The sequence below is a fragment of the Crinia signifera genome, chromosome 11 (assembly GCF_055691185.1).
Source record: "Crinia signifera chromosome 11, ASM5569118v1, whole genome shotgun sequence".
NCBI lineage: Eukaryota > Metazoa > Chordata > Amphibia > Anura > Myobatrachidae > Crinia > Crinia signifera.
The window spans coordinates 126330373-126344284 of NC_139227.1; the positions used below are offsets into that span (position 1 = coordinate 126330373).

At 47.0% G+C, this 13912-nt stretch overlaps 1 protein-coding gene and 1 long non-coding RNA gene across 4 annotated transcripts in view; one reads left to right on the forward strand and one right to left on the reverse strand.

The window, feature by feature from the left end:
- Positions 1-8857, forward strand: part of LOC146045705 (uncharacterized) — a 46431-nt gene extending 37574 nt beyond the window's left edge. Inside the window, exon 5 of one of the 2 annotated variants that reach the window (XR_014465568.1) lies at positions 6529-8857. This is a non-coding gene — a long non-coding RNA (uncharacterized LOC146045705). The remainder of the gene's footprint in view (positions 1-6528) is intronic. The other variant, XR_014465567.1, reaches the window with a different exon arrangement.
- IRAG1 (inositol 1,4,5-triphosphate receptor associated 1) overlaps positions 1-13912 on the reverse strand; it is a 124091-nt gene that overhangs the window by 15962 nt on the left and 94217 nt on the right. For both annotated transcript variants that reach the window (XM_083164728.1, XM_083164727.1), the window contains exons 13-17: positions 13397-13528; positions 13176-13317; positions 8612-8661; positions 7906-8013; positions 6536-6600 (exon numbers count right to left, since the gene is read on the reverse strand). In XM_083164728.1, the coding sequence (XP_083020854.1) occupies positions 6536-6600; positions 7906-8013; positions 8612-8661; positions 13176-13317; positions 13397-13528 (497 nt within the window). The remainder of the gene's footprint in view (positions 1-6535; positions 6601-7905; positions 8014-8611; positions 8662-13175; positions 13318-13396; positions 13529-13912) is intronic.

Sequence of the window (13912 nt, forward strand, 5' to 3'; positions counted from 1 at the left end):
CACGTTGTATAAATCATTCTGAAATGTTTTTCAAGCTTATCCATAGGGCCTACTTCACCCCAGCCAGGCTGCACAAAATTTGGCCATCGTCCCCTAATTCCTGTTGGAGGAAATTTGGCAACATTGGGGATATTTTCCACATATTTTGGGAGTGCCCACGCCTGCGGCCTCTCTGTGGGGAGGTATTTCAGTTAATGAGCATAATTTTGAACCAACCCATTCTTCCTGACCCAGCTCTTGCGCTGCTCCATATTTTCCCATTACATTTCTTGGCGGCTGACAGGTATATTTTGGGACACATCCTTATAGCCACAAAGACAATTATTGCTAAACTGTGGAAATCGGATACCCTACCATCCTTAGAGGCTATCCGGAATAAGGTACACAGTCACTTTATCTACGAGACTGCTGACGCCAAGTACTCTTCTTCCCCAAACTCAATAGTTATGAAATGGCATGGCTGGTCACTTTATAATGAAAAAATGGGTCACTCGACTATTTACAACAGTCCTCCTGATTTATCTGTACTAAATTCTCAATAGATAAATGCTATTTGGTATCATGAAGATTTATTGTTTTATACAAATGAAGACTATACTTTTAGAGCATTATCCTGATCTGATTATTATCTATTATTTACCATTACTGTTTCTTTTGTCCCCCACCCTCCCTTCTTTCCTTCTGTACCCCAACTCCCCCCCCCCCGTTACCCTCTGGAAAAATCCACAATAAAAATTTAGTGTTAAAAAAAAAAGAATCTCTTTCTACACTAATAATAAAGAATTTATAAATATTGTGGTATGCGTGTAAACAACAAGGAAATCACGATATGCGCTCCAGAAGTACTGACTTCCGCTTGCATTCCACCAGCAAGCGTTCCAAAACACAGGATATCCAGCAACACGGAACATGTATGTCTCTGGCCGCACCACGTATCTGCCTCTCCTCCCACCGTCTGCTACACATAGACGTCGGTAGACGCTAATATACAGCGCCATAAATAACACTAGGCGCCAAAAATTGACGTATACAGGCGGGAAATACACTATAAATAGGTCTGTCTCCACTAATTCTCTGTATTAAACTGTACATATATTTTGAGATATATTTTAGTTGATTACATGTTAATTACCCTGGTCAGGTGTGTAACATAAGCTATTATGGAGGGTATTTAAACCCCATCACTCAGTTGAGCAAGCCACCTTGAAAAAAGCTGCTGTAGTCAGCGCAACGCGTAGGTGTTTATCCATAAAGGACATATGGTCATTGAGCCCTTGCAAGCAAAATCCTTGCCAGTTTTATCTCATCTTCGCACTTTATGCACCTAAGGAATTGGATCCAAAGTGTTTATTGCGAGCTGTACTGAGAGACCAAGTGGACTGGTTCAACTACCACCATCCGAGGCATATAGATCAGTGGTAGCCAACCCTAGCCCTCGAGAGCTACCAACAGTTCACATTTTCCAGACAACCTAGCTGCTGCACAGCTGCACTCATTAATCACTGACACATTTTAAAAGATACACAGATGGAGCTAATTAGCTCACTTATGATTCTGTGAGGAGACCTGCAAAACATGCACTGTTGGTAGCTCTCGAGGACTAGGGTTGGCTACCCCAGATATAGATCATCTTGGAGGCACGCCACCTCCTAAAGGCCCGGCAATTCTCTGTGGAAGCACCAGTACCAGAATTATCCCACTTTACCTCCAATACCAACAAATTGGATTACAAAATAATTGTCTCTTTGGACTCCAACAACAAAACCTATTGGGGTTTATTTCAAGGACTGGCATACCACTCTGACAACGAAATGGGTGACTATTGACCTCCTGTCCATATTGTTTTTAAAAATATTCTTGTATTTTACTATTTTATTGTTTTGCATAATTAAAATTGCCTATCTTTTCTTCATACCTGACCAGGTTCCTTTTTCTCTTTTTCACATAATTTATGATATTCATAATTTTATATTAGCGCATCCAACATTCTCTTTTCCTGTGTATATTGTATTGGGGGTGACTCCCCCTTCTTTCTGGATTGCTGCTTCTATTCAAGCACACCCATACCAAGCGCCTTGTATCGATATAGTTTATCTCTATCTTCTTATGTGGTGGGGAACAGCTGTGGTTCTAATTGTCCTTACATTGGGGGTATTCTGGTTCATTCGCTCGGATGCAAATTCGCATCCTAGCGAGTGACCCAGATCCCGCCTTGTGAATGGTGGTACACCGGCCCACCATTCACAAGGTGAGTTCTGGCTGTAAATGGATGTTTTCCATTCAAGCCTGCAGGATAACACCCACATCATTCGATCATCGGCGACCATGAAATGATGTGGAAAGTACACGCATATGTAAGGTTGCTCTGAGCAACTGCTGACATCCGGTGATGTCAGCGGCCCACCCTCCGCATGTCCATCAAGGCTCCATTAGCATGAGAACACCCAGCATTCTCATGGGAACGCCCATGAAACGCTGGGCGTTCCCATATGTGGCAGTCCGCCCCCCCCACCCCACACACACACACCCTCCGTTCGCAAGCTTAAGTGCGTGCACCCAGCAACCTGTTTGGTCGCCATGGACGCATCCCCAGCGCAATACAAAAACATTGGCCCCGTGCGAACGCACGCAGGCCTGCGAACAGACCAGAATAAGGTCCATTGTATGATTGGCAGCCACCAGCACTGGTTTTACCTATCACTTTGAGCATAAATAATGTGTTTTGGTCGTGGACCCCAATTCAAGGCGCCCCTGCAAACATCCCGAGGCCCCTCAGGGTGCCTAGGCACACAGTTTTGGAACCACTGCCCTAGATCGACATTGAAAGAAGGTCGACACAGGCTTAAGATCGACACGGACGTGGTCGACATGAGTTATTCACGTTTTTTTTAAAAAGGTGATTTTCCTACTTTACTCCCAATTGGGCATAGACAGAGAATATATCAGTATGCCGAGTGCAGCGTGGCACTGTGCCCACGCGAGGGGACCCAGTACACTTACTCGGTGTCCGGGTCAACATAGGTCGTGAAAAACTCACAACGACCTTATTCATGTCGACCATGTCCATGTTTACCTAAAGCTTTTGTCGACCTAGGGTACAGTATGTCGACAATTCTTAGGTGTCACTATCGACCATTAGTGGATGTCCTAGTGACTGCCGACCTAGAAAGTGTCTACCATCTATACCGTATCCTTTCCAGAACTGTCCCCCCTGGTCCTTTAAAATACATAAATCTTCAACATCTATACAATAACAGAGCCGGAATAAGGTCTGCAGGGGGGCTCCGGGGCAACTAAATTGTGAGGACCCCCAATGCTGTTTGTGGAGGCTCCTCGTGTGTTGGGCCCCTGGGCGACTGCCTCGGCTACCCTGTTGTTAGTCCACCAACTGCAGCCAGTCGGCACTGAACGAATGCCTCTCTACCCATAATCCCCCATTCTCGATGGATGCTGATAACGTGGCATTAAGTTAATGACCAGTGATCCGTTGTCTTATCTCATCCTCCATATTCCAATGATTGTGACACGTCAGCGAGTCCATTTCTTTACTGAAGCAACAATTTCCTTTACTGGGAATGAGAATGACCCGTCGCCATGCAAGATGTGGGTGGGTCACACGTAATCCACAGCGTCTGGCATCCTGTGTTCCAGTGGAAACATCTGTCATAATGTGTCCCAGCGACGGGAGAGCGTTCCCCTTTGCAATAATAATAATATCACACTGTTGCCACTCAGCCACGTATCTCATCTATTAGAAGACTATAGCAACAGTATATTATATGAAGAGAAATACAGCGCAATTCACATACATATTGTGACAAGGAATCACATACACTGGAGGCAAATGAAGTCTGTTTATTAGCAGTAGGCAGACAGCATACAGGATTGACAGCTTTGCAATTCACAGGTTACAGCATAAAGGTTTTCCAGCAGGCAACACCTAGGCTTCACAATGCGGGTACACTCCAGAGATCCCTAGCCTATTTGCCCAGCCACTAAAAGGCATTGGGAACCCTGACCCTCTGTTCTGAGCAAACATATAACAGGAAACCACAGGTGTTGTTAATAGGCAGACAGTGATTCACAATAGATCTTAGGAAAACCGGTACTAGATCTACTCAGTCCTACTGCTGCCACTACTACCAACTGAGGGCACTCACCAGTCCTGTAACAGGGAATTTAATCATCATGAGTGTAACAATCCAGTTGGCAGTTTGGTCTTGATTAGTGGTTCCCAACTGCCCCCTTGAACTTGTCCCAATGGGTCCGATTAAAGAAATCCACAAACCATGACATGATCGGTTGAGGCCTGGGTTTAGAACCACTGGTCTGTGTTGGTATCCTTGGGCAGGGCCGCATTGTTCATGAGCCCAATAAATATCATGAGGATTCTACACGCTGCGCAGCCTAGGTGCGGATGCCATTACCATGGTTACTTGCAGCTCTGAGTGATCAACCAATAATGCGAGTCATGTGATTGGGCAATTAAGCCCTTTAAAGCTTCCCTTCACTGACTGCAGTGAGCTGGTGACATTCTGCTGCATTCTCATGTGTCCTGTGAATGTCTGCTGTACTCTTGTCTGGAAGCATTGCCAATATACTGTGCTGGCCTGTTGCGTGCCGCCATGACATCCGGAGTTAGCTGACCCCTGGGCACCTATCTACAACATCCAGCAGCAAGCACATGATCCAGGTGTACTCCCAGCAGTGCAAATTTCCTTGCCCAATCCAAAGTCCTGTGCACCAGTATCAAATCAGCAGCCATTGGGGGGGATATAAGCAGAGATCCCCCAAGTCTCCAGTGCCTTGAACAATTCTCTGTTCCTGAGAGTTTCTCCTGAGACTGCATCAAAGGCTCCAAGCTCGTTACTTGCCTACTGTGTACCTGCATCTGCACCTGTTACCTGGTCATCTACTGCCAGATCTACTTCTGCTGTTCACCTTGTTCATACCATCAACATCGTTTCCCAGACTGAATACCATCACATTTGGTTTCCAGACTGACCATCGGCTCTAACCTGCACCATCGGGGCTCAACTCAAACATCGGATTACAGGCTAATAACCAGCACCATTGGGTCTCAGCCCAACCATCGGTTCCAAGGCTGATAACAGGTACCATTGGTTCACAGGCCAAAAACCATTACCTTCAATTCCCAGACTGAACATCGTTTTTTAAGACCAAACCTGACACCATCAGTTCCCAGACTGATCATCGGTACCCAGACCAATCATTCTCACCATTGATTCTCAGTACCATATCTGTCACTCATCAAACTCCTCAGTTCTTCCAGTATTGCAGTTTATCCCAGTGCATCAGAGACTCCACAGTATGGCGCAGGGAGACACAGACAGATGGCCGTGCCGTGCCTCTGCTCTGTGACTCCTTCAGACTCTTTTCATTGTACGCACTCTGGTTTCATTAAACCTCCAAGTTTTCAGCGCCCTCCACTGGCCATCCAAAACCATAGCGGAAACACAAACAGCCCCGGTTCTGACAGAAGCTTTCTTAAACAAAATATAAATAAAATGGCACAGGGGCAATTTTTCCAGCGGTGCCTGCGGTGCTGCTGCCTCCATCGCTGGAATCCGAAAGGTAAGTATTTAAAAAATGGGTGCAGACTATTCGGTGTGGGCCCAGCTAGGACTCAGGGGCCCGTGTGTACTGCGCACACTGCATCCATTATAAATATGTCCCTGGTGCTGGGGTCTACTCTAACTGGTGAAAAACATGCGTCTTAACCTGTCCCCTACTAAGTGATGAGCTGGGAACACATTGTCGTCATGGCAGCAGTGACAGGACCCGGTGGTGATACCGTCATCAGCCAGTGCACACGAGCGATGGGGGAGGGGCTGGGCTGTAACTAGGGATATCCTCTGTCATCCCGCATGTACAGATGACATCGCTAATGTTTCATGGGAGTGTGCACTAGACTATATATGCAAGAAAATATCATTAACGGTGGTCGTTATCCATGCATGTCATTTCATATATGATCGAGTGTATAGGCAACAGTGACACACACACACAACTTATACTGTAATGAATCTAGCACTGTAATTACTAGTAATTACCTAATAATACCCCTTTCACACCAGAAAATGCAGGGACCCACCCGGGAATACTGGGGCATTCCCGGGTTGGCCCCTTTCACACCAGAAAAATCCTTGCATTTTCTGGTGTAGAAAGGAGGCGGGCAGGACTCAGGAGGCGGGCAGGAGGTGGGAGCCTGACCGCCCGCACCATGGACAAGCAACCCTGGTTAGTACCCCTACCCCTTTCACACCGGCCAGGACCCTGGGAACAACCATGCTAGCTAGCAGGGTTGAAATCCAGGCAAAATTTGCCATGATTTTGGCCCGGGAACCTTTCACACCAGCGCTAGTCGCGTGCCAAACCCGGGGTTTTGGCTGGTGTGAAAGGTGTATAAGGGGTATGAGTAAATATGGAAACTGTAACATTTTGTACACTGTCATTATGAAGATGGTATTTTTGTCTTTTTTTACTTATTTTGAATTTAAAATTAAGAACTTACTTTTCTATCAGCGGAGACAGCGCCGGGGATGCTGGGAGACTACTTCTGCCGCTGGGTGATTCCGCCTCCAAAGGACAAAGAAAGATAAGTGTAATCCAGTATGTTCACATAGAGAGAGGGTTTATCCAGAAGTCATGTACATGACAGATCTCTAAGAACTAGTCCTGGTGTTACCAATTTACCAAAGAATGAGGAGCATAATATTACCCCCTCCCCCAATAAGACAGCGAACTACCGCCTGTACTAGGGGAACATTAAGTCGACAAGATTAAGGAGGACAGTCATTAGGTTGACACATGAATAAAGTCGAAATGCATAAAGTTGACACAGTCAAAAGATCGACACAAGCAAAAAGTGACAGTCAAAAGGTCGACATGAGTATGTTGGGTTTTTTTTGAACAGGGTGACCTTATCAAATGGAACACTGTGACCTTAACCACACTGGGCAGGGTGACCTTAACCACATGGGGCAGGGTGACCTTAACCACACAGGGGCATAGGCAAACGCAGGCAGGGGGGGTTCTGGTTGCCTGGAAACCCCCTCCTCTTGGCAAGTGCCTTAAATTATGATGACAACAATAGCACTGGTATATAATATGATCAGTAGAGCTGCCATCACATCATGCAGTGTAAGGGACAGAGCGGAGCTGCAGCACATGCCCAGTGTACCAGCTTCTTCTATCACAGTCACTGTACGTGGATCTGAGCCTTCAAACATCACACTGGACCAGAGAGCAGCTGCCAGGAGGAAGAGACAGGAGCCTTACCATAAAGTGGGAGATTGTGAGATTAGAAAGTGCAGTACTGGTTCTATTCTGTTTTGTATTTTATTATGAAATGTGTAAACATTTCCTGACAATTTTATCTTATTTAAAACAGCCTATACTGTAGATCATCTGTACTGTAAAATATTAATACTGTATTCTATACAGTATCCAGTGTATAAAAAAGACCAATTTTCAGGGCTGTTACCATTCCATCAGACTCCCGTACTTCAATGCGCTGCAGAGTGGGAGATTTTGGATTACATTTGGAAACCCCCCCTATGAAAATCCTGCGTTTGCCACGGAGGGGGCAGGGTGACCTTAACCACACGGGGCAGGGTGACCTTAACCACACGGAGCAGGATGTGCCGGCCCATGGTGATGAGTTCCCTGGCACTACAAGCAAGGACTGGTGTGAATGACTTGGTAAAGCACTAGGTAATACTGTATGTTGGTATTATATAATAATAAAGCAAATAAGTATGAATCTGTACATTCCTGCATCCATATACTGGCAGCAATACGGTTTGTACAGGAAGTGCGCGCTCAGAAGCCAAATCCTGTAGAAATAATCACCAGATATGACGGGTCCAGGAGGCTACTTACAAGAGGTGACAGTGCAGGGATGGGGGAGGTGTTTGGGGACTGTCCCGGGATGTTCAGCATATTAAATTTTGGGACGACAGCAACGCTCACTCTCCTGCGCGGCATGTTCTGCAAACAAAGACAGCGTCGTCATTCCACCGACAAATGCACCTGATGTACTTACACCCCCTTTACTCACATACTGTATGTACATGTGCATGCATAAAGATTGTCCAACATTGCCATTGCATTATACAGATGTTTAAGTCAGGTAATCATTTATTCTGTGTGCATCATGGAGAAGACTGGACAGAAATGTATCCAACAGTGAACAAAATAGCCAGGTTGCCCATAGTAATGCACTACGTTAAAGCTGATTGGTTGCTATGCACAATTACTTCACTAGTTCACTTCTTGATAAAATCAACCCTTAAGTTATTAGTAGATCCAGTGTAATTATCAAGCGTTCAGGTGCAATCTAAGTGTTCCCTACTTGCAATTAGTAGATATATTACTCCCTCTATAATGTCATTGTGTGCCCCTGAAGAAATCACGTTTTTGGAGAAACGCGTCAGTTTCATTTATAAGCATTTTGTTGATTTAGGTGATTGACGCTTCAATAATTTGTACCAGATTACCTCTATTATGGTCACTTGAGTCTATCTCACAATAATATTTAGTAAATATAAGTGAATGATTAGATGGAGACAGAATTCAGCAGTAATACCTTTCCAATGGTCAGGGACATAGAGCGGGAGGAGCGGGGAACACCGTCTTCTGAAATGACACCAAACATCGAGCACTTTAATTGTATTTTTCTTGTTTACTGCACCTTATAGGTTATAGACAATTAGTGATTAGGGTGATACCACCCCAAATCAAATAATATAAATGTGGGCTGGGAACATATGCCCAGAGCTGTATTTAGACTTGGGCACATCTCTTATATATTTAGCCAGAACCGTCACTCACAAGCAGTGTAGGTAACGGTGGGCGGGCCTCCACGGCTGATTGACAGGCCCATCCACCGTTAGCCACACTGCAAAACCTGGCCACTTCCGTTCTACACACCACCCCCCTTGCCCTCCGTTCTCCACAGCAGCTCCCACACTATCCGCCCCCTCCTCGGCCCCGCCCCCCAGCCTCGCTCTCCGGACACCCTCACGCTGCACAGATCCGCCCCCCTCCCAGCATTCCACTTCTAAACAGCCCACATCCCTCCCTCCTGCCATACAGTGGGTCAGCAGGGGGTTCTCGAATCCCCCCTCCCAAATCACTAGCCGGCCGCCGCATCACACTGAAGCAGCGGCTCACCGAGGGATAAGGCACCCCCCCGGCACTACTTAGCAGTGGCGGAGAGCACAATTATTCCACCCCCCTAGTCAACGCTGCCCGCCGCTTCACACTAGCACCCCTGAAGGAAACAGCTCACTGGGGTATGAGCCGCTCCCCTCCCCCCCCCCCCCCGGCGCTACTGAGCAGCAGCGGCGAGCGCAACCATTCCCCCCCCAAGTCACCGCCGCTTCACACTTGCGTCCCTGCAGTAAACAGATTACCGGGGGATGACACCCCCCCAACCCAGCAGCGACGGCGGCGAGCGTAACAAACCACCCCCCCCCCAAAGCAGCGGGTCTCCGGGGTGGGGTGCCGAATAGCAGATGCCAGCACAGAACGGACCACACTCGGCAATACATTCTGCAAGGAGGGTAAGCAGCAGCTAGCGGGACGCCGCTCTCTGCTTACCACTAATGATGTTTGGATCGGCATAACAGTTTTTTGTGGCTTATTCCCTATTCTGGACTTGGCTTTTTTCCCCAACATACTAAATTCCATATCATCCCCCACACATATTTACTTCTATTGAATGCCACAGACGCTCACTCTCCCCCCATCAGAGACCTCTGCCATCACCAGCTATAGTACATAGGTCCCGTCCCAGGTTAAGGTACCTATGTCCCCCCACCTCCTGCCTCCTCCATCCCCCCCTCACAAGGTCACCAGCCCCGCCAACATCCCCCTGCAGCATCCGCCCCCTAACCCCCCCCCCCCATCTTTCATCGTTCTCACCGCCATACCTCCTCTTTCCCCTGTCAGGTTTCCCAGCACCCCCTACCCACAAACCATTCCCAGCATCACTTCCCCACCTCCTCATTCTACACCGGGTTCCGCAGCAGGTACCGCAGACCCCTCCCCCCGCGCACCAGGCAAATCCACCATCTACGGTACCCACGCACCCATCTATCCAGCACCCTCACCACCCCTGCAACTGCCAGTCTCTCAACCATTCCACCCCTGCACCTCACCAACCCACACCACCCATCCTAAAACACCCCGCATGTGGAACTCCAACACCCGCAGTATCCTCACACCTGTGACTACCCCACCTGCAGCACACAACCTCCCTCCCACCCCAACCTTCCATGACACCACCCCACTCACAGCACAACAGCATCCACTTGCAAAACACCACAACCACACCTCCAGCACCCGCAGTACACCAACACCCGCCCCTCCCCCTTCCACAACACACCCCATCCCTCACCTCCAACAACTTCTGCACCCCCAACCCAACTACAGCACCCCCACCTCCCTCACCCACAAGCGTCACGGCACCTAACCAAACGACACGACCCACACGACCCACACGGCCCAACCCTGCCACTGCAACTCCACCACACACAGTATCCCCAAACCCACCACTCCCCCACCCACACCACCCCCAAGCACCTCCTCCCCACCCATACCACCCAACCCTCACAATAACTGCATACGCAGGTTAAGGGGGCACAGCCCCTTACAACGGTGTGAAGAGCGCCCGTAGGGCGCGATGAATCACCTAGTACTATATACTCCCTAAATGAGTGTGACCCCCTCGTCCTATACTGTTGTATTCATCCCACATGTACTCATTTTTATTATCCTGTATTATCCTGATAGCAGCAGATGGTGGGTGAGGACCAAGTACGCAATAGACAGAAAATGTAAACGTGGCTGCGGCAAGGAGTTTCCAAAGAGAGGATGTGCGATGGGGTCCTCAGTGGCACCATCGTTCGCAAATTTGTACATGTTCGTCGTTGAACATGCTTTACTCTTTAGCAACCCGGTCACTTTTGCTTTACACTAGGTATATAGATGACCTCCTTGTGTTCTGGGGAGGTGACAAAGAACAACTGGTGAAAGTGCTTGAGATGCATAATGCGTCTAGCTCCCCTGTCAAATTCCCATACGTTATAGACATACTGTTTTCAAGTTTTAATTAAACTGAAACGTTGCTGAGACCCTGCTTATATCATTTATTTCCGAGTGCCGCGCATCAAAGAGTTATTGAATTGTTCATCAAGTGAAGGCACCGGGACCCGTCGTAAAGGGCTCTACATGGTCACTGGGAGTGCCGGACTTTGGATTGTATATATATATATATATATATATATATATATATATATATATATATATATACAAAAAAGAAGAGACCCCTTCCTGCGCTAATAGAATAGAAGCATCACCTCTGAAGGGTCCTCTGCTAGACAAGACCCAATCAAATAGAAATGGAAAAAAGGGGGGAATCAGAGTGCGCTAGTATACAATAAAATGCAGCTTAGAAAATTGTATATTTAATATAAAATATAAAAAGTACACATATACATAATGTACAATAATAAAAACAAACCCTTAATAGGGTATCACAGATGCACAAATGGTGAACATCAATAATAATTGCTCAATTCAGGAGTTCTTCTATCTGTGAGCAATTATTATTGTGTGCATCTGTGATACCCTATTAAGGGTTTGTTTTTATTATTGTACATTATGTATATGTGTACTTTTTATATTTTATATTAAATATACAATTTTCTAAGCTGCATTTTATTGCATACTAGCGCACTGTGATATATATATAGGGGTTAGTGAGCAGCACTCCCACTAGTTTAGAAGAACTTGCCCCGGTGCCCTCCCGAAGAGGGATTTGTGGTCCCACAGGATAGTACGGTTTGAAGGCGGCACCCGGAGTCTCATACATACGAATGATACTGCAGAGAAGTGTGATCAAACGTTTTCGATGTTTATTACCATCGTCATCAGGATAACATACAGGTTACAGGAACATACCTTTATGCTATAGCCAAAACCACGTGAAGGTACCCGTCCCGTCCCGGTCCGAGTGATTTGTCCAATAATGACGTCATCATCCCGTCCCCGGTTGTTAGGGTAACTTGGTGTAACTTAGGGTACCTGGTTTTGGCTATAGCATAAAGGTATGTTCCTGTAACCTGTATGTTATCCTGATGACGATGGTAATAAACATCGAAAACGTTTGATCACAATTCTCTGCAGTATCATTCGTATGTATGAGACTCCGGGTGCCGCCTTCAAACCGTACTATATATATATATATATACCATAACATAACCACAGTGCATCCGCCTACAGTCAGGAAGAACATATACTGATAACAATGGCCTCAGACACGTCCACAATGTGCTTCCCAGAACGTATATATATATATATATATATATATATATATATATATATATATATATATATATACACACACACACACACACACACAGCTGCATAACATATACACAACCGCAGAATGTATATACAGTACACAGCCGCAGAACATAACCACAGTGCATCCGCCTACAGTCAGGAAGAACATATACTGATAACAATCCCAGTATCTCTACAAATATAATGACACACAGTGGACCTTATTCTGGTCCATGCGCACCCATGCAAATTCGCATGGGTGCGCAATGTTTTTGACCGGTGCATGTGCATTTCTGCGCATGTGCATGTGCGAGCGGCGACTGCGAGCAGATTGTTTGCTGGGCGCTCCCGCACAAGACTGCGGGTGTGGGGAGGCGGGCCAGGGTATGAGGCCATGGGAACACAGATTTTCATGGATGTTCCCAAGAAAACACTGGGTGTTCCCATGGAAATAACCCATAACCCAGTGACACGGTGCCGGGGGCGGGCAGATGACATCAGAGGATGTCAGCTGCTCGCCATGTTCTCCTCGCAAACACACACCTCAGAGTGTCTAAATATTGTGTGTGCCTGTCGACGACCTTCGAATGATGTGGGTGTTTCCCTAAAGGCTGCGAATGGATGTTGAGCATTGCAGCCAAGCGAGGGAATTCACACTGTGAAGGGGGGTGTCGGCATATGCAAACCGCGGGCGGGCAGAAAATGACACCTCGCAGTGCTGCGTGTCAAACAGAATAACCCCCAGGATGCGGTGCCAGTCACACGTGATGGTACATATATAGTTATCATCTCTGGATTACCAGATCCACTGTAATTCCTGCTAGAATTCTGATTGGCCAGTTTCCGGTATTCCATCAGTTCCGTGTGGTCCTTCTCATACGTCCTCTTCAGGTTCTCCACGTACTGCATCATAACTTCTGTGGCTCTTGACATTCGCTTCTCCTAGACAAAGACACACAACTGCTAACTAGATACACCTGTGTGACCAGACACAACAGGCACAAATCACACCGAGGTGTACCTGTCTCACAGCTCCCACCATCTCCGCCCGGCTGGAGAGTCTGGTGGTGAGACGGTGAAGGACAGCAATGTCCTCCAGTAACTTCTGGTACTCCTCTCGCTGCTCACAGTTCTGCCACATCGACACCGAGGACTGGAAGAGAGTGGAGATAATGCGTCATGGTATAATATGTGTAAGGGGAGGAGATGGCCTAGCACTGCTATCATTGTGCACATTGCTTTGTACTAACTATTGTGCCTGACAGGGGAATCAGAGCTAACGCATTCCGCACACAACTACCATGCGAGGATATGCTAATACCACCGCTTCCTGGAGACTGGCTTCCATAATCAATCACCTGAGACGCAGACACCATGTTTTCTGTATACAGGATCAAAATCACAGCCTGCAAACACCCCAAAAATGGTCACAGCACACCTGTGTTTTTGGCCACCACTCTTGCCGTTTCCTAACCTTCCAATTCCATACTGTCCCACCCAATTACTGCGATCTGTAGATGAAGGACTTTTAGCAGTA